Source organism: Xiphophorus maculatus, chromosome 17 (genome assembly GCF_002775205.1).
Source record: "Xiphophorus maculatus strain JP 163 A chromosome 17, X_maculatus-5.0-male, whole genome shotgun sequence".
NCBI lineage: Eukaryota > Metazoa > Chordata > Actinopteri > Cyprinodontiformes > Poeciliidae > Xiphophorus > Xiphophorus maculatus.
This window is the reverse complement of record NC_036459.1, coordinates 15,139,481-15,161,197: the sequence shown is the minus strand read 5'-3', so window position 1 is coordinate 15,161,197 and position 21,717 is coordinate 15,139,481. Positions and strand designations below refer to the sequence as shown.

At 42.5% G+C, this 21,717-nt stretch overlaps 1 protein-coding gene across 8 annotated transcripts in view; it reads left to right on the top strand.

Annotated features, from left to right (window-relative positions):
- The window catches only part of sox5 (SRY-box 5), a 98,372-nt gene that overhangs the window by 15,582 nt on the left and 61,073 nt on the right, over window positions 1–21,717 (top strand). For all 8 annotated transcript variants that reach the window (XM_023350128.1, XM_023350127.1, XM_023350126.1 and 5 more), the window contains exon 3: window positions 7,297–7,513. In XM_023350128.1, coding sequence (XP_023205896.1) covers window positions 7,297–7,513 — 217 coding nt within the window. The remainder of the gene's footprint in view (window positions 1–7,296; window positions 7,514–21,717) is intronic.

Sequence of the window (21,717 nt, the reverse complement as noted above, 5' to 3'; positions counted from 1 at the left end):
ACTTTTAGAACTATTAAAACCTTTTCATTTGGGCTCACTAAAGCCCAAATGAGATGCCAGAGAAAGTGAAAGCGTGAATGGAGTTTTCTCTGTTTTGAAGAACGGAATAACCCAGGACTGCCCCTTCCCCACCTGTTGCTTTGTGCTGCTGTTTAGCCAGTTTAGCAAACGCCAAACCAAATAATGATGAAATAGTGGGTTGAAAACCACTGACACTTGTTCAAATGGGCCATTCAGTCTGATGCAGTGACTTTGTCTGGTGTCATGGAGCATAGCTTAGCACGTTAGCCTCTCCCCCACCTGTAGTTACGTACTGCTGGTGAGCTGGCTAACAGGCTAATAGATTTTTTTTTTTTTTTTTGCTCTTCTACAAGAAAGACAAACACAGTTAGAAGTTGCAAACCAAAGGAGCACCACCTATCCCTTAAATTAAGGCACTGCTGTCTTAAAATATACAGTTTAGGAAGCCAGGACCCATGTCTGTTAAAATCACTCAATTCTGCTCACTTAGTTACACTTTTCTCTCACTTAAGGTGGCTTTTTAAAAATAATAGCCATCCCAAAACCCTGGGAGTTGGTCCTATATATGCTTTTATGCATTAAATATTTGTACAAATACCTCACAAACATAGTATTTTACTTAAAGTTATCACTCCGTCAAAATATCTTACTTGCCTTTGCTTATAATCCAGCTTAGGTGCAAAAAAAAACAGGTAGACTCTGATTACTGGGCACAACCAATCAGCGTTGTGCTCAGATATAACGCAACTGTCCAGATAAAGACAAAAGAGACCCATTTCAGAGAAGCCTGTTTAAAAGTAACTATTGTAGCACCACAATAAGTCCCGGGGGCAGCTGCAGATGTGAGGTTTTGACATCTTGTTCCTTTGCCTCCTTTCTTTTCATTCCTTTCATGTTTGTTTGCAAATCCTCGCCAAAAAAAAAAAAAAATTGTTTTCACATCAGGCAGAGGCGAGCATCTTCTTTCATAGACGTGCTAATGGATGAACACAAATTATTTAATTAACAGCCGAGACGCCCGCTTACACCGCGGAGAACTATACCGATCTTTCATCAAGCATTATTTCTCATTCAAACGCTCCCTTTCCTCTCCTGTTTTTCTCTCTCTTCTTCTATCATTTCAATGTGTGATTACATGTGTGTGCGTGCGCGGGCGTGTTCATGTGAGTATGACAGATTTTACACAGCCATTGAGCAGTCTTGAGACACAGTGGTCACACTTAATTTCTCATGCCAGTGATGCACTAATGAATCAACACACGCTTGCCTGTCAACAGCGAGGGGTCGCCGTAAAATATACTGGTGCAGATTTTAGCTAAAACAGCTATTTAAAAACACAGCAAAAAAAAACAAACAGCTGCAGTGTCTGATATAGATACTAGGCATTGGGAAGAATTTAAAATGTAAGATTATTTCTTCTTTAAAGGGCTTAATTGTATTTTAATTGTATTAAAATATGATTTAAAGCTGCCAGAAGTAAAGTAATGTGTGTATAGTGGTTTGTCCCAGCCTGAGGGTCTCCAGGGTCGGTGTCTGCGTTTAGCCATGGCATGTAAAGGGATTTGCTGCAAGTGCGTGTGTGTGTGTTAGCAGGGTTTTTGAGTTTTGTTAAGTAGTCTATCGGGGAGATTGGCAGCCTTGGCGTGGACCTGAGTCTCACCCCCCTGAAGGGAGCGATCAGTGACATCCTCAGTGTGTGTATGTGTGTGTTTTAGACGAGCAGCTGTTTCCAGCTCTTCCTACTTGCCACATTGTCCATGCCTTGATCCGCAGCGACGCGCCAAGCATTAAATGTTTTTTCACGCGTACACCTTTCACAGCCCGAGACATGTCAGGCTGGGGGTTCCAAAAAAAAGAGAAAAAAATTATAAAAAAAGAAAAGAGAGAGAGTCAGGCAACAGAGAAAAAAGAGGAAGGGTAGCAAACCGAGGGAGTTTTAAAAAATAAATAACAGCAGCATATGTGCTGGCTGCTGGGGAAAAATAGCATTTAGATTTTTTTTTTTTTTTGCTTCCTGTATTTTTTATTTTTTTTTGGCAAGAGTAAAGTGTTTTTCAACCAACCTCCCCTCACAGATGAGCTTAAGAAGACAAAAGTTGTTTAATTCGGTTCCATTGCAGAGGCAGTAAAAGGATAAAGAGAGTGAGGCGCAATTTTTACTTTGTTCCAGTCATTTGGAAGAGAATTGACATCTGCAAACTAAAGGCAGAACCGCCCACACTACCAGCCTGCCTCATCCAGTGCATATAAATACATATATGCACACACACACGCACACACACCTACAGGCTATGTGCACTGCCAGTGTCACACATATAGCAAAATAAATGGGTAAAAAAAAAAAAGGGCTGCTCGTACACATGCACTGAGCAGAGGGCATGAACATTTACAGTGCTCCAAATTTCCGTTTCTACTCATGAATAAATGCATGTTGATGAGAAAAGTTTTTCAACCCGCGTTACAGCAGGAGGAGAGCTGAGTGACACCCATTTACATCATAAAATCTCTCTTTTAAAAAAAATGTTTTTAAATATGATGCTTCTGTTTGGTCTGCGCGCGCGGCGCGTGGATTATGCGCTCGGAGGTTGATTGGGAAAGAAGCATAAGCATGTTAAGATGCCTGCAGGATCAGGCTGTCTGTCGGAGCCGGAGCCCCCGATGCAGCGGCTCCCCTGCTAATTCCGTTTGATCGGGAAATGACCTTTATTGTTGGACGCTGCCAGATGACATCTCCCTGGCAGCTTCTCGACAGCAACCTACCCACCTCCCCTCTTTCCCCGTCTCCCTTCCATATTCTTGTTCTGTTTGTTTTGTTTGCACTACATCTTTCTCGAAAGAAAGAGTGCGGCTCTTTTAAGTAGGCACTGGATTAGATAAATGGGATGTGACAGGTGTGACCGTTGCCTTCAAGACGCCTGCTCTCTGTCTCCCTGTATCTCTCTCTTTCAACTTGCTCCTCTTCCATTTCCTCTAATAACACCGCTTCTCTCTCTGTCTCTCTCTCTGTCTTTCTTGTCTTTGGATGTTGCGCCCTCCTCGACTTTTCATGCTTGCGCACCTTCTCTGCCTTCAGTTTTGTTGCATTTGCATGTCGTGCCGCTGCTTCTGATCCAACTCATAATCCCGAAGAAATCCGCTTTTTTAAGCCTGAGATGTCCTAATCGGGACTATAGCGGAGAAATGGAAGCAGCGCAGATAGTCGGGAGCAGCCGCTTGGTCAGGTGGTTGGAGGGAAAAGAGGAAGGTCTTTGAGGGCTTTAAGATCACAAGACTCTGCTGCAGTGTTAATGGCCAAGCAGAAGTTCACTCAAGCCTCATCTTTTTCCTCATATTTGAAGAACCGTGAAAAACTTTACAGTGCAGCACTAATTTGGGACAAATTCCATCTGTTTCAACACTTAAATGTTTCCAACTATTAAACAGAGGAAGTTGTAAAATGATGATTTCATTTGTTAAAAGTTGAAACCCAACCCAGACCTCGTCCCCCTAAACTTAATACCAACTGCCACACTTCTTCAATCAGTCCTGACTTTAACTAGGCCACTCCAAATCCTTCACGCAGCTCTAATTTGAACCATTTAGAGGTGCCTCTTCTCCCGTGCTTTGGATCACTGTTGTTTGAGGAAACCTCTCTTAGTAATTGTTGAATCATAAACATTGACCTTAAGTGCAGGAAGCGAGGCCTGCAGTGCAAAGAGCTGGGTTCCTCTTTGACCTTCCAGATGAGCAGTGGAGGCTCCTCTGGCGCAACTGTGGTAGGCTGGACTCTATTATTGCGTTACTGCATGATCTCATGCTGAAACACTTGGAGAAACAGTAGAGTTATTCAGTGAGGAAAACAATCCCATGTTCATGCAAATATCGGCACACTTCCTGTGAATACTGTACAATCACATCTTTCCATTAGTACAGCATGTAGTCTTCTGTAGGTTCACAGAGAGACAGATTTGACTATTTCTCAGAGTCTATCGGTTTTCTAGAAGACTTAAGACTGAATATACATGGAAATGTCAATGTTTTGGAGTGAATGTATTGTGAAATCTATCATGGTCCTCATCAGTGTTAGAAGAGAAAAACTCCTGCAGCATTAAACATAATCCCACCTGCTCAACCAATGGGATGAGAAACGTCTTCACCTTTTCCTTTGTTTTATACTAAACTCCCCTGAAGGGGTTTAGTAAACCCTGCTCAAACTGAGTTTATTCTCGCATGGCATACAGTTGATCACAATCCTCAGGTCTGCATTTGTAGAGGAAGAAGAACAGGAAGTGTAATTTTGTTGGCATCATTTCCAAAACAACCTGTTGGCAACTAGATGGCATCTTGTGGTTATTATGGAGACCTGATGTCACTACATTCAACAGTTCTGGAACAGAGAGGGTTTTTTTTCACAAAATTTTTTTTTATATACCTTGATCAGAGATCATAACACTCAAAAATAAGTAAGTAAATAAATAAAATTGTAAAACAATAAAAAATGCTTCCATTGGATTTTTTTTTAAACATAATTATCAATGGTATGAGTGATAATTTCATCCTTGGAGATTTTTCCTTCAATTTTTCAAATAAAAGTAGAATTAAAAAAACCCAAAAGAATATTGATGCTGCAATAAAAGACTAACTTAAATTTAGATCTTATACAAGTTTCGAATCCTTATAGCTGCGGTCGCAGCTTGTTTGTCTGCGGCGGTGCTATGTGCAAGAGCGTCTAGGAGCGGATGGGTGAATTATTGAGAGTGCTGACTTATTCAGAGTGTGGAAACACAACGAGCCGAAGTGAGAGAGTCAGTGAGGTGTGGAAAATGCCAAGTGATAATGCTCTTCTGGACCTCTCATATGGAGCTGGGCCACGAACAATGAAAGCATTGTCAATATTGAAAGCCACCGAGAAAAGAAAAAAAAAATACTTATTTTCTTCTTTTGTTTTTTTGTTTATTTTTAAATCAGATCTCTTACATAAGTATTTTTCTATTAAGAAACAGAAGAGAACAAAATCTAACGTTTGCGGCCCGGATGGCCTCATATTTGACTGTGATCCACCTGCACTCGAGGAGTTAATGTTTAGTTAATACACCAAGTGATTTTTAATATAGCTGGAATTCCTGTGCACACAAACAAACAGAGGTCCTAAGCAGTACATGTGTGCTGCCGTCTCAGGTGGCATGCCCTATACTGTAGATAGATTAGCCAAAGATTAACCCTGTGGACCATTGACCCTCGTGCTCACAAAGAGCTGAGCTGACAGACTGACTCATTTGTTGTTGGAATGCCACAGCACACCTTCGCGTATCAGAGTTCAAGAGGAAGAATGCCAGAGCGAGTGCGTTTTCCGCGTCTCCGGCATACGGCGAGAAAATCGCCACACCGTTCCGTCGGTTGCGTGCGTTTGATGGCGACCTCCCTCACGGTGTCGCCGTTAATTGGCCTGAGCCGGCCGTAAGTCCATAATGCCGGCTGTAGAAACAAACACAGGTTTTACCGGGCCAAAGATTAGCCTGCTAAAAGTTACTTACTGCAGCCTTCACCTGCCGCCGTTTGGCAAAACGGTTCACGCCACCTTAACTCTGTGTGGCTGCACAGCTCGACAAGACGTAGCCACAAACCTCCAATGTGATGTTCGTAAGGATTAAATGAGATACGATAAAACAAACTACGATAACAGATTTTGCTGAACGAGCATTTGGTGCAAGAAACGATAATATTGTTGTTTTGAGACCATTTTCAAGTAACGTATTGACAATGGCGTAATAATGCAAGTTTGCCCTCAAGGAGACCAATAAACTTAATTTTGTAAAGAACTCTTAACACTGGAACTGGACATCTTAATTATCCAAAATAAAACAGAACAATTGATAAGAGTAGAAAATGTTATTGCCACCACCATGTTTCACAAGGGGGAGTGGTATGTTCAGGGAAATCCACAGTGTTTATCTTTATCACACAAAAGGTTTTTATTACATGCTGGGTTTCCGTAGTTCAGAGTGATGTCAGAACACCAAAGGCCCACCATGTTGTTTGGCTGTTTTACAGCTTCTATTTATTTGGATTTCGAGTTCAGGGGATCGGTCGAAATAAATCAGATATCAAATTTGGTATGAAAAAATCTGATTTTATTTGTAAGGCATGTAGTTTTATCATTTTAACTTCCTCGCTGACCTGTCTGCTGTGTGCCTTGGTGTTCATGATGTTGTTTGTTCACTAATGTTCTCTAACAAACCTCGAAAGCCTCCATAGAAAAGTTGGATAAACTACACACAAATGGACAAAGTTTAAGAATTATGTGACTTCTGAAGGCAGCTGGTTTATTTTTGTGTATTTGGAGTAAAAATGTATTTGGAAAATATCTTTCCTGCCCCCCTTCCACTTTAAAATCTATTTACAATTTAGCATAATTTTGTGTTGGTCTACTGCATAAAACCCAATAAATTCTGGTAATGCTTGAACAGTTTGAAAAATATGAAAAGCCACTAGGTACTCACTTAACTTTAAAACACAAAGTTTTATATGAAGGGAATATAATCAACTATTTGGCTACAAGCTGCACAGATGCTCATTCAAAAACAAGCCTTTGTGAATTTCAAGAGGTTACCGCACTTTCAACGTGAAAGAAACACCGAAGGATAATTAGTCCTGGTGAAAAGTTGGATAAAGGCACAGAGCGTTTACTTTTGCCGGCACTGTGTACATAAAAGTTGTTGTTTTTCATGGAAATGACTTGACACCTCTCCAGCGTTTTGTTCTTTCAAAAGGAACGCGTTGTTTGCCGTTTTCTCTGTTTGCCCGAGATGCACACTCAGCACTCGCTATGATGAATCTTAGGGACAAAAAACTACAGCAGCTCTGAAAGTCGGGCGCGCGATTTGGAGCGGTGGCGCTGGACGTCCCTCAAACGCGAAGGCTTTGTGATTAAGAGTTAGCGTTGACACTTTAGAGTGAACCGAGTGTCTCGCTGTCGTTTCATGTGTTCGCTCTGTCAACTACCTCCAAGTCAGTCAAATGCAGATTCCAGTGGATGCTAGAGAGACGGAAGAAGTGCGCCCTAACTTGAGATAACTGGCTGGGGATGAAAGTTGCTTCATTGGGTTGTAAGAACAGGAGATGGGGGTGGAGGGAAGAATAAAGAGTTGGAAAGAAGGACGGAGATAATGAGTTGGTCTGTGCCAGCTCCTCCTCAATCTCTTTACTCCATCTACAGTTGCATTATGTCTTCGAGTTTGGGTGATTTTTCAACTAATAAAATGTCATCCGTCTTTCTTGACCCTCTCCGCCCTGCAGGAGCACGATGGCATCAAGTCTCTGAGTCCTTACCCACAGCACAACGCTACCTCACCAGGCAAAGAGGAGGGTGGAGGCGGGGGGAGACCCTGCAGTGACGGCGGCTCGGCAACCGGCACCCTGGGGACCCCTGAGAGACGCAAGGGCAGCCTGGCGGACGTCGTGGACACGCTGAAGCAACGCAAGATGGAGGAACTGATCAAAAACGAGCCAGAAGGTCAGTGACGGAAGCTCAGATGTTTCGGTTTCTCCAGCTTGTCTGTTCTCTCTGTCTCTCTGTCTTTCTTTCTTTCTTTCATTCATTTCATTCGCCGTACCTTCTCCGTGCCTGTTCCTCTTCTGCTCTGCGCTGAACCCACTCATGTTCAGACAAGAGGAGAGCCTTTGTTTACCCAGAACGCAAACAGACAGCTTCAGCTGCTTGGGCCTATTGTCCGCCACGCTTTGCATATTTATCACAACCTGACAAGTAAGATGTGCACTCGGATGCATGTGTTCAAGTGTGAATGTTGGCCGCTTGAAAAAGTGTTAGCAACTCTCCAAATGTTTGCTGCTTTAAAATCCGGAGACAGACTCGTCTCAGTAACAAAAACACCTCACCACCTTTTGGATGATGCATTTTAAGCACTCAGATAAAGATTTCTTACTGTTCAGAAGGCAGAAACAAAGATCTGGCAGGGCCCTACAGAGCTTTGCACCACTAGCCTCTGCATTTTTATTCCCAAGCAGACCCTCAGGCTACTAGTTGGAGTCATGCAAAGAGATAAATTTAGCCCATGGCTAATGCTCATTTATATTGAGTGGATAAATGGTGTCAAATTCCCTGGCTACAATCAGAATGTGATATAAATCTCAGCAATGGGTGTCTGTCTCTTTTAGGAAGAGCATTTTAATACCATGTCACTTTACTGAAAGAGGTGAGGGGGATTCTCAGTCAATATCAGTTTTCAATCAATCCTCTTAACAATGGCTTGAATTGATTTTTTTTCCCTCTTCAACTCACTTTAATAAAGCAAAGCAAAACCCAAACACTGTTCATGAACATCTCTTTATGGCTCTTGAGACCTCATCTGTATTTTGCCCGAGAAAAATATGTTGGAAATGTCACATTTCTTCCTCAATTTTAGTGTCCAAATGTAGCCTAAACAAAGACATAGAAACTCGGATCCTTTCTTGCACATCGCAAACATCCAAGGCAAAGTCGTCTTTTCAGCAACATCTCACTCAGGAATAGAAAAATCTGGACCAGGTAGAAATCAACCTTTGATTAAGTTCCCTGCAGTATGTTAAGGACCAACAGAAAAACTGAAAAAGTTTTTTTAACCGTCCCTGACGGTTTTTTATGTTTTCCGTGCAATAAACCTTGACCAGCTAAACCCTCTCCTCCACCTGACTCCAGCTTGACAAACCTTCTCTTGGCTTATCTGATTGACTTTTCCTGAGGTCATTAAAACAAATCTTTTCCACTAAATCGCATTTTGGTCAGCACATTAATAATTCCTGCAAACTTCATTTAAGAGATCTACATGGAGATACCATCGTGATCGTGTGTTTGACCTATTGCGGCGCTTTACAAAACATTTTCTCAATTTGTCACGCTCTGCAACGACAAATTTCAGTGACAGGCTAAGAGAAACCTGAAACTGTGAAACATGGCCGAAAAATGATATGAGGACAAGGAGACTGGTTGGGGTTGATAAGAAGTAAATAAGTAAATACAGGAGAGTTCTGTAAGAGGATGTTAGAGGCTGCAGAAGTGTAGAGGGTTTGCATTAGAGCAGGACAAGGAGCTGAAACATAAAGCCAGAAATACAATGAAATGGTTTGGATCAAACCATATTTATGTTCTCATATTTATTCAGGTAGGAAATGAATTCTATCTAAACTTGACATATAGATCCATCCTGAAGGGACAAAGCCTAAACTTCCTGTTCCCTAAGGCAGCCTAAAGAGGCAGCCGAGTTAAGGTACTAGTAGTTCTGCTTGTACTAATGCAGCTTGATCTAAGACTCTAGAGTTCTGAAAACGAGTTAGACCTGTCTAGACCTAATCAAATACATACTCCAGCAATTGATTTTCCTTCTTTTACTACGCTAAGACTTCTCCTCTGGTCTCCAAAGCCACTGCAGCGGTGCATTCAAGCGTCCTGACACACGCCGCTTCAAATTCAACTGACATGAAGCCCAAAAGGTGAAAGAACAGTTTGCCTTGGAGTGTAGGTGCATTTTATGTGTATTATGCCCACCCCAAACAACATCAACAGGCTTTCATTTCAAGCTGTGATGTCGTAACCGTGTTTTGCTGGGTTTTTCTAAGGCTTTCAAAGCGCCCGCGACGGCTGGTGAGCTCTTGCCGTCTGCTTGTTTTTATTCTGGCCGATAAAGAAGCCTGTTGTGGCACATTTTACCGAAAAAAAAAGAAGGCTAAAAAAAAAAGGACTGTTTTTCGAGCTGAACTGTAATTGAGGTGTGTTTTGGGTTGTTCGCTGCTTCGCTGGACCTCATGAACCGGCTGCACAGGGAAAAAACAACAATAATGGATCTTTATGACTCAGCCAGGGCAGAGTGAGGAGGGGAAAAAATAAAAGAGAGCGTGAGAAGGAGAGGAAAGCGACAGAGAGAAAAAGCAGTGTCTTCACAGACCCCATTAGCACAGTGCCACGGCGATGTGGCATCAAAACCAAGCCAGGGCATTATCTGCCGTACGATTAAATGAAACGCACTAATAAAAGATCCTCCGGACCCAACACACACACATAGGAAAATAAAACAACAACAACAAGCCCTGGCCAAGCTAGAGAGAAAAGGGAAAAACGGAGAAAGGAAGACGAGAGGCAAAGGGGAAATGGACGGGTTGGACAGGGAGCGAAGCGACAAGGGGGCCCGTATTGAACGCCTGATAGAAATCCCTTTTCTCTGCCCGGCTGGCTATTGTTTGGCTGTGTGGCTCACAAAGGCCATTAGCAGCAAACAGCAGGTTGGGATGAAAATTTAATGAAGGCTTTAATCATTATGAAAGGCCTGGAATATTACTGCTCATACACACACATTCACACACACACCCTGCTTCCAGCTGGATCAATGACACGCACACATTCATAGTGTCTGAACATTAACACCAGGAGGGATGTGAAAGAGGGGACAAAGACACAAAATGGGTCAGAAAACGATAAACATCTTGAAACAGAAAGAAGGGCTCAGCCTATCGAAGGCAGGCCTTGAGCTACACATCACACCCACCCCCAAACACACACAGAAAGTCGCCCGCACTAAGTTTGAAAGATTTAGTCTGTGGCTAGTGTTGCTCTACTTAGGCTAGATGAATGGCGAGTGGTAGATACTAGGTCAGTGTGTGTGTGTTTGTGCTGTTAAAGCCTTTGGGAGAATGAAAACATGTGTGTGTGTGTGTGTGTATTTGCATATGTTTTTTGTGACAGAAACTGTGCAGATGTGTACGCTTGTTGGCGGGAAAAAAAATCGCATTTGCTTGCATTTATGGAAGGTAAGGTGTGTTTGGCCTCTAATAAATGACTCGGCATCCTGTCCCTCATGGCCTGGCCCAACCAGGCTTCACTGCTCTTCTGCTCCCTCCATTCATCTTCTAGTCTCGCTCCACCGGCCACCTGCTACCCCAGAGATACACACACACACATACACACACACCCCCACCACATTACTTACTGTCTTTAATAAATTCTTCAGGAGCAACAGGGAGATGATGAGGATGCCTTGACACCGGCTGCCTGTGATTTCCCCGAGTCGGGGTCACTGGGTGGCTGAGTGGCTCATGTTGGACTGTAGGTGTGTGTGTGATTATGTGGCATAATGAGGAAGGAGTACAGGGCATCAATGGAGGTGCAGGGTCGAGAGAAGGGTTAGCAGTTCAACCCAAGGGAGATGACTGCAGAAGAACACATACCTGGTCAGTTTTCTTGGACTCAACATTTAGCCTCTTTTGGCCCCTGTGGCACAGAGCAAGGCCCCGTAATAATCTGTTACCCCAGAAGCACCACACAAAAAAAACGATAGATAGATAGATAGATAGATAGATAGATAGATAGATAGATAGATAGATAGATAGATAGATAGATAGATAGATAGATAGATAGATAGATAGATAGATAGATAGATAGATAGATAGATAGAACAAAGGAAGTCAAAGAGGTTTTAAAGGGATGAGAACCATCGCTAAATGCTAAATGGGGCACAGATGTTCCTCTCGGCCCCTGGAGTGGTGCCTCTACTGCCCTGGACTTTCACCAGACTCTCAGCCTCATTCCTCCTCTCTTCTTCTCTCTCCTCTCACTACATGGCCGTATCAACTGTAAGTGGCTCACACGCGCTAAGTGCCAGCTGAGCTCCGTCTCTGGACCCGTCTGTTGACCCTCTGCTACCCAGCCACAGCTACCCGTCACTGGGGCTCCATGGCCTCTGGGGCGCGCTCAGCTCTCGCCTCCTTTTTACTGTAGCCTCAGCTGGAAGGAGGGATGAACGAAGGCTCCCACTGTGAAGTGTGTTTTAGTTGAGGACTTTTTTATTTAAATAAATCTACATACAATGCAAGTTTTGAATTAAACAGCAGCTTTCGTTTTGTACTGCACCTCTCCAAAGGCATTCATAAGTATTGAACGTTTAATGTTTTTTTGTCACATCACAAGCAAAATTTGGATTTCATCTGCTGGACCACAACAAAGTAATGGATAACTATTTGCTTTTCATTAAGCAAATTTAAAAAAAAAAATCAGAAAAATGTGGCAAGCATCTTTTATTCCAATTACTGCTGCAGTATTTCTCCAACATGTTTGCTGCGTCAAAAACAGAGTTTGGTTTCTGACTGCAAATGTCATACTGACATGGATCTCTGCAGCTCCTCCAAAGATACAATAGGCCTCTTCGCTGTGGACCACTATGTCTTGGTAGACTTGCAATTGTCATTATCTTTCCAGTTCCAGGTATTTGATTGAACAATCCTACATTTTGTCACCACACCATGCCTTAAAATCCAGTGCAGCTAATACTATAAATGGCATTACAAGCATTTAAGTTGTGCTGAATTTTCTGGCTGTCCAAGAAACCGTTGCATGGTTGGGGAGACCAAAAAGCAGTAGTTTTTGGAACGTCCACTCTCCACTTTCTGACACCACCAGCCACATCATCCGGCACAAGCTCTGTCAAAATAGTGTTTTTACAGCTTATGGCACCTGATATACCCAAACCCCTCCAAGGCTCTAGACTTCACACTGAAATTGCCAGCGCAGCCACAGATGTCAACCAGCCACACACTTACGGAGACACGCTCATACATGTACACCCACGGCACTCCGTCAACTCCTAAGGAACGGACGGAACCTTGGGCTTTCTTTTAGAGCGCACTGAGGCATTTTATAGGACAGCACTTAGGCGAAGCCATTGTTGCCACACAAGCACACAGTGGCTGGAGCTCCCTCACGCCTCCGTACACTTCAATGGGCGACAATGGGAAGGGCGGGCACGTACTGCCAAAGAAAAAGAAGAGGGAGAAAGAAAGAGCCGGAGAAGTGATGGGATCAGGGTAGTCTCTCGTTCATCCATCCATCAGTCCGAGCAACATCCACCCCCCTCCACCTACGCCTCCCCTCCACTTTGCTTAATCCTTCTCCTCGGCTATCTGGGGGTTATGTCAAACACTCAACATGCTCACACTCTATGAACATCCACAATGGCACGTACAGTCATTGCATAGTATTTTCATGCACATATCCTCGAGGGGGAAACTTAACAGTTACAGCAACACACACATACACACGCACACAGAATATCCAAACGCTCACAGCAGCAAGTTCACAGTCCTAGCGTGGGAGCAGGAGAATGTCTTTATGGGATTTTCACCCTTTGTTGGCAATTAGTTAGTTGTATAAATTAACACAAAGTGCAGCAGGGCTCTCCGCGCCATTGTTTGCTGCAATTAGTCTTCTGGCTTTGGGAAGAAGAAGGTGAGTGAGATTATTCGCGGGGGGATCTTCAAAAGATAGATTTGTTTTCATAAAGAAAAAGCCAAACAGCAGAAAGAGGACTTTCGACTAAATAAAATGCTTTTCCGATCAAGAGCTTTTAAATCCGCTGTTGATATTCACCAAACAGACATTTGGCTTCATCTTCACAAGGCTAAACTCTGCCTTGACCTCTTTTCGGAGAGATTTTGAACTCGGTGATTTGATTTGTTTGCCTCACGACATATTTTCTGACCCAGTGTTACTTCAAGAGTCACTGTCAAAGAACAACAACAAAAAAACAACAACCAGAAAGCTTGAAAGGAGCTCTTACTTCAAGTTGCTCATTAATGTAAAACAATTCCTTTTTTTCATTTACCGCTCTTCGTCGTTATCCGGTTGTCATTGTGCCAGTTAACTTTGTAGGATTCGCTGTAGACGAAGGGAGGGAACGGGGGATCATCGCGGACATGGCTCACAATTCAATTCGAGTTAATTCTGGGCTTTCTTCCTCTTCTTCTTCTTCTCCTCTCCCTTTGTGGCATGAGAAACAGGCAACGTCATGGGGCAAACCTGAGGCCTATTGTGGGGCTTGCCATTGTTGGGTTGATGAAAGGCGCATTCAAGTCACTTTTTTCCTTATTGAATTGTTTTGCGTCTGCTTTTCAACGTCCCATTCTCTCCCCAGTCTTGCACGAGACAATCGGTGGGGATGAAACTCCTTTCTGCCATTCTTCCCAGTTCAGATGAGCAATATTAAGGAGATGAATGGTATGTATGTGTGTGTGAGTGTGTGGGGAAGGGGTGCGTGTGTGTGTGTATGTATTTTTTCAGAGGAGAAAAACAGTGCCCAAGCTTTTGTCCGGTCCTTGTGCATGAAGGGGCTTAGACAGGGTAGAGAAGGTCCTGTGGTTTTTCTGAAGGTGTGTGTGTGTGTGTGTGTGTGTGTGTATGTCTGTGTGTGTTATTGGCCCCCCTGGCGTGGCATTAAGTTAAGGACAAAAGGCTGAGTTCATGAATCACTGAGTTTCCATAGATTAGTAGCTGTGATCTTCTCCTAGTAAAATAAAAAATTTTTTATTACATTTGTGTATTAGAGTTAATAAAGTGTTACTTGTCAAGTTTCCTTAGAAATATCTCTTTGCCAGTTTTCAGGAGCCTAAATATTCAGCATCGTGTTCAGTGACCAAATCTGTGGAATCCATAACCTATCAACGTAACGCTCATGAAACGCAATCTGCCACCGCTTTTCCTCACTTTCTGTTATTTCCCTTTCTCTGCCTTTTCTCCCATTCCCATGGAGAGTCTGAGGAATGTTTTTTATGCTGTAAAATGCCCGCAAGATTAATGAGTTTTGTGCAGAGTGCTCTGACTTTCATTTGTCCCTCAATTACTGTATCAAAAGGACATGAAATGCTCGGAAAAAGGAGGAAAAAAAAAATCTCAAAACTTTTCAGACGAGGCACTCAAGCAACAAAAGCACTCCAAGGAACATTGTGGAAAGCAATTGGCCTCTGAAGTTCGAACCGTTTTTCAAAAGGCCAAACGACAGCAGCCGAAACACTTTTATTTGCCACGAAGAATGATCAAGTCAACCAACAACTGTCTTCCATTAAGAGCACATACCAGCAGTTACTTTGTGAGTAGGTGGAAGTTGCTTTTTGAAATAAAAAAAATGTTTGGCTTTTCCTTTTGACACTGTGCCACAACTAACTAATAAAAAGCTTTCCTGCAAGGCCTCAAGGTATCTTCGTTCCATGCTTGTTTGTCTCAGCGCGTTTGCTCAGGAGTGGATTATTTAGCTAACTTTAAATGATATGCAGATTAGTTTGATGTTGCAACATCGTGTGTTATGTATGTAAACAGTGTTGGTTGTGAAACCAGTGTTTGACTTATTTCCAGCTGTTTGAGTACTATTTCAAATAGTATTACATTTTTTGAAAAAAAAAACCCAAATAACTTCTACTTATTTCATTTGAAATGTCTATTTTTATTGACCCATTTCAGTACCTCTAAGTCTCGACTTAAATCTTCCACTGTCTAAATCCCCCCAATGAGGAAAAATCCAAAATTACCCAAATCTTATGCATGTTTTCCTATATGTTGGCATGTTTATATGAATATTTATTACAAATGCATCAATCCAATATTAATATCTGTATCTTTCCTGATATAGGAAAAAATAAATAAATAGCTCGGGTATCGTGACAGTGTGCCTGATCATTTAGGGCAGATCTATTCTGTTTAATTCTATGATTTTTTTTTCTCTGAGCGACGTCATGCTTTATTTATTTTATATTATATCTAAAATTTCTAATTCCACTTTCTGAACCATTTGAAAGAAGATTTGTTGCAGTTTATTCTTTACATGTCTGACCAAGGTAGTTGACCTATTGTCTTTGTCAGTTTCAGTTTCTTTACATTGGCTGTTTTACTCCTTATTTCACTGACTGAAAAAATTAAAGTTGTTTTTAGATGTTTGACCAAGCTTGTGAAAATATTGTTGAATTTGACTGTGCTCTACTGGTGCAGAATTACCAAATAAACGAGTAGTTCATTACATTTGTCTAAAAAACAGAAAGTTTGAAGTCAGTTCAGCTCTACTGTTTCTCTATATCGAATTGGTATCTGCCTGTTCTAAAACTCAAATATCGGCATTGTTACCATTGTTACCAGCTGCATTTCTAATGTTCATGTGACCTTTCTAAAGCAGACAATCCTGCAGGTCTACTCCAAAATTTTTGCACCTTTATTGAAACATTAGAGCCTACTGTAGAGTACAGCGTACTTTAAACGGACCACTTCTCTGCTATAGATATTCTTAATCAAAAGTGACATTTACTACTTTGCATACTTTTTCATTATTTAGTCTGTTTATCTTAAAATATATCATTTTCTACGTTTTTGAAAGACGCAGGCATTAAAACACAAAGTGCCCTTTTTGCGTGCGGCGTAGTGAGAGCACTGCCAGAGAGCAACAAGTCGTCCAGTCACTGTCATTACCCGGCGCGCCGCCCCACTGGTGAGATATCCTTTCAGCCAGCCAGCGAGCCGGCCACTCATCTGCTCCATCAGCCAGTCAGTGTGTCAGTCTTTGAAGCCACGCGGTCTTTATTAATTAACCTCTGGCTGGCCGGTCAGAGGGTGGGAGCGGTAGATGAAGTGGCGCTGTCTATGCTGTCAGCCTCGGGGGTCACGAGCAGAGCCCGCAGCATGACCCCGGCTTATTTGAGCCAGATGTTGGGAGACAAGCATCTCAAGAGCTGCTCTACAACCCCCAACGCCCCACCCGCTACTTTGCTCTTCATTGGCTGCGTTCTTTTCCTTTACCACTGCATGGCCAGCAGATCAGACATCCCCAGCTAATCCTGTCCCGTACTACTTTGGTTCTCTTTACCTCTTCCTCTCTTTTCTCCTCCTTCCTCATTTGGCCCGCTGCCGCTTTCCGCTTCGCTCCAGGGGGGAAAAAAGCAGAGTGTGTGCGCCGCCTGGCACCATGCCCACTCTCATCCTTTTCTCCCATTCCCTTCTTTTTTCTCTCTCCCTTTATTCCTCCCTCATCCCCTTCCTCCCATCCTTGATCTGCATTTCTCTCTTCTTCTACCTTCCCTTCATCATCTGCCTTTGTCTCCATCACTCTCTCCACCTGCTCCTAATCACTCCCCCTCCATCTCTTGCACTCATTCATACCCAGCTGCCCCCCTCTCTCCCCTCATCTCTCTCTCTCTCTCTCCTCCTCAGCTGGGCTCAGGAGCAGTGAACAGGTGTTGTCTCCTTTTGATTTGGGTGCGTTCAGATTAATGCTGTCAGCTCAGCTGTTAAAACAACTGCCACCGCCAGATGCCAGTCAGTTTGGGGCTGGAGTTGTCACCTACACACAAACTCACGCAGACACACGCAAACGCAGTAACGCGCACACTCCCCCACACACACATGTTCAAGCATCCAGATAGACTGGGATGTAAGCGTGCACACACATGACCTGTCTGTGGGAAAGGGGAGTTGGGGGTTTGCAGTAATACTGACAAAGCAAGTCAGCTGTTGTGTGTCAGGCTTGTCAATAATCAAGGTGTGTGTTTATGTAGCCTCACTGAAACATCACAGTCAGCAGGTATAAAGCAGGTGTCTGTTTGAGTGCAGTCATCATTAAAACGTTGTCAGAGATGCAAAACACTGATGTTTTTTAAATTTCTTTCATTCGAAGGTAAAATAATTTGGTGGATTTTTCTAAGGAAATAGCAGCAGAGGACTAGGGCCACAAAAATAAAGAATTCTGAGATCAAAATTCAGAATATTATTATTATTATTTTTTAACGTTGCTATAATCCTCCTCCATTTGCTTTTTTTGTCTCTTGATACAACCTGTGTCATATTTTCTGAACCAGATCTGATCTGTTCAAGTCAGGACAAATTTCTCATTTACCCATAGAGCAAATCTGCTTGACGATGATAAAAAAAATTATAAATTTGATATTGATTTTTCAGGATTTAAGAACACCTCCATTTGATCAGAGAAAGTCTGTGGCATAAACTCTGAGCCAAAAGGTAGGCGTTTGGCCAGAAGAAAACTGGGTAAAAAAAATAAAAAAAATGTTGCCTAACTTTGTGAAATGTGTTTACACGCTGACTTGATTGCCAGAATTCTCTCGCTAATAACATTTGCAACACTCGGAAGTGAATGGACCCAAAGGCATCTGTCTGTTTTTAAATGAAAACTCTTGATAGAACAGGACAAATTACTTTTTTTTTTTTCACAAGTTAGGTATTTTGTTAAAAGATTTTGGAAACGTCATAAAACTTTAAAATCTTGCCGATTTGCAACGCGACAAGTTTCAACCGGTTTATGTTGGCCGCAAACTGGGCGGCAGTGACGTTTTGAGCTCAACAGAAATCAGAAGAAAAGTTTGGGTTTCACTCCTCAAACTTTCACATCATCCACCGTGCAATATTTAGGATTTACACAAACAAAGATCCAAACTGTTGCCATAAACTTGGCCCTGTACATCCAAGATCTCTGTGTTTTAACGTCTTCCTGCGTCACAGTTTGTCTTGGCAGTCCCCCCTTCCTCCCCCTCCTACACTCACATGCCTTTTCCGCCAGACAGAGGTTTAAATTTAGATTTGGTGGATCTTTGTTGCTTAAATGTGATGTGAGTAAAACGATGATTAACTATGAATATAAATGATCGGTGGTGTATAAGTGGTTTTCAGCAGCGCTATTTATGTCTCCTTCAGATGTGGGTAGAGTCTGCAGGCTCCCGTCTGTGTATGTGTGTCAGATGGTAGGTAGTGGGCTTACTGAGCGGTCATGCTGGTGGCTCCACCAAATTTATACACACACACACACACACACACACGACAGTCAATAGCAAGATACAAGAACATCTACAAATTAAGATGTCTTCCATCTTCATCTCCCTCCTTTGTGGATTTTGCGTCTCATTAAATGTGAAGCATTTTATTTGAACGCGTTTTCTCACTGTCGTTCTCAAGCTTCACAATGTAAAAACCTTGAGTGAGTAAAAATACCACAAATTCAGCGTTAAGTAAAAATTTATAACATGAGTTAATTATTTTTATTTTACACAGAAAAACAAAATCTAGTTATGTAATCTTAGCTCTTATTGCTATTTTCCATTAGACACAGGCCTAAGCAAAAATATGGGATATTTGGTGATTTTCAGTGTCATTCTGCTCTTTATAGAGTAGCAAGCTAATATTAGCGGAGTAATTAGTCAAGCTATCTGCTCAGGTAGTTAATCCTGCATGTCACCCACACTTCCCAAGTCTTTTTTTTATACCTGGATTGTCTTAATAAAAGCAAATGGTGGTTCTAATTTAGTGAAATATTCCCATACAGGCATGTTTTTCTCTTTTCTTCTTCTTTTTTTGGATGAAAAGTGTTTTATTCTAACCAGCAATGTGCAGCAGCACAGAGGAGGTGCGTGGCAAAAAAAAAACTCAAGTCACACTGGAAATTTCTTTGGCATCTTGTTAAGCAAGACTTTACGCCAAAGGAACAGTAAAAAATAAAAATAAAATGAAATAAAAAGCATGTTTGAAACCTTAATTTTTTAAATGTCTTGGAATGCCTTGATAGCAGCAACCAGCCCATTTCCCGGGGTGGCGTTCCTTTAGTTTCAAACCGTGACCGTCCATGTCTTTTGCAGCTGGAAAAATTTACAAACAGCTGTAATGAGAGAAAAGTATAATAGCGTTCTTTCAGCCAGTTTCCCAGTCGTTCATTTCACTCTGCCCCTTTCAGGGGAAAAACCTCTGATCCCCACAACATTTTCTCTGGCACCTACTTTAAACGGTAGGAACAGTTTGAGAAACTGTGTTTGAAACATTGATACTGGTCACCGGCCCATACCTAAAAAAGACACTCTGCAAACAGCAGATCAGGGAGTCATTCACTCCCAGACAGTGGACAGGTTTGTGCGCGAAGCCAACACTGAAGTCGCTACATTACCAGTACTCCTGTATCAAATCTACTGAGACATATTTTACCCCAGTTAATTGCGAAACCCGCCTTCCTTGTCCAGTTTGTTGGTTTGTTCAATTCCGCTAACTCGGTTCATTCCAAGGCTATCATACTTTTCACTGTAGGCTACACTCTCTCGTGAGCCAAACGTTAGATCATTAGCCCTCTCAAAGAGTCATGGGTGTCTCGTCAAAGGACAAATGGAGTGGGGAGGATGAAGTGTCCAATGAAGTCATGTATGCATAGGAAGAAGATAAGTGAGGAAAACTAACAACTCCCACCGTTTTGTGGTCTGTAAAAGCATCAACCCACAACACGCACTTTTAGTTTAACGATAATCAGATGAAGGTTCTCGGGGAAACAATTCTACATTGGGTGTTTGATTAAAAACTTCCATTTTTGTCAAGCAATCTGGAGCAGATTTGTTTCTTAGACCTGAGGCAAAAACAGAAAAGCATAATCAGTTAATATCAGAATAGGCAGGTCAGACCTGAAAAAAAGACAGGATTAAGTATAAACCAGGAAGATGTGTCATCTCTAAAAGTACTAAATTAAACTAAAACATGTTCCATGAAGTTTAGCATTCTTATCCCTTCATGCTGAACGTTTAGAGATTTTGAATCTCGTCCAAACTTCTTAGCTCTTCAGGAAATGGCAGCCATGACATTTCTGTTGCATTGTCAGGTGAAACAGGTCAACTTGCTGAAAATTCATCCGAAACTTCAAACTTGGATCTGGCCGAGTTTCTCGTTCATCTCTATGCTAACTGAGCCTCTAAGCATGTTTCTTGCATTCTGTTTTTCCTGTTGGTCTTTCTCTCTTCTGTTCAGTCAAATCAAAGCGAACATGCCAAGAAGAAAAAAAGAAAACACCAAGTTCTTTCCCTAAGTCTGATATTGTCATTTAATTTGTCTGAGTTCTCTTCCAATTTGTTAGCCACAGATGGCTAAATGATCTGAATGCGACCTAACCAGCAGCATCACCCGATATTGACGAGGCAGAGCTCCTCAACCAATCAAACTTTTTTTTTTTTTTTCTGTTCGCCTAAAAGCGGTGAAATCTTTGCCAGCAAAACTTGGGAGTAGGAAAAGATTTACAAGAAGAGACATTGACATGAGTGAATAATTGGAGCACAGTGACTCGTAAGGCTCCATCCGTCCACAAACACAAACACACGCACGCACGTTAGTCAGAGGAGCATTCCAGTGCTCTTTGGGCCGTTGTTGCTATCAGTCTAATGGCTTTCACATGTCCCGTCCTCCTGTCTTTAAGGCAGCGCACGGGACAATGTCGGCTATTCTTAAGACTCTACGGCGCGCTCTGTCTCGGTCCGATCAATGGCGCAGATGGAACACGCATTCACACACACACACACACGCACTGAGAAGAAAAAGACGAAAAAAAAGAGACAGAGAGGGATATCAAGGCAGATAAACAGAGGGAGAAGTGTGTGCATGCACGTCTGTTTGCGCTTGTCAACAGTGTTCGCGTTAACCGAAATAGGCGGGCCCCGCCTCCGCCGTCCAGCAAAGCAACGGCGAAAGCCAAGCCAACTGTCAATCAAACCGCAAAGACAGGGCCAAAACTATGATAGCATCAGAAATAACAGTCTTCACCCATCAGCTCCGCATGCGCACACACACGCACGCACGCCCCCACGCCGGCAGGGGAGGTTAAAGTCACAGCTCAGCACAGTTTGAAAAGACTTCCAACATGCAAAGCAGCATTAGTGTGTCAGGAGTGCCTTGCTGTTCTGCCTGTCTCTCTGTCATTGCTTTGACAGGCAGACGGAAAATGTCATGACTCGAGAGTGAAAACATTGGGGTGTGTGTGTGTGTGTGTGTGTGTGTGTGTGTGTGTGTGTGTGTGTGTGTGTGTGTGTGTGTGTAGCGTGGTTAATGCGTGGGTCCATTCCCCGTCTCTACACAGTGGGGCCTAATACACAATGTGTTCTTTTGTTGTCACGTTA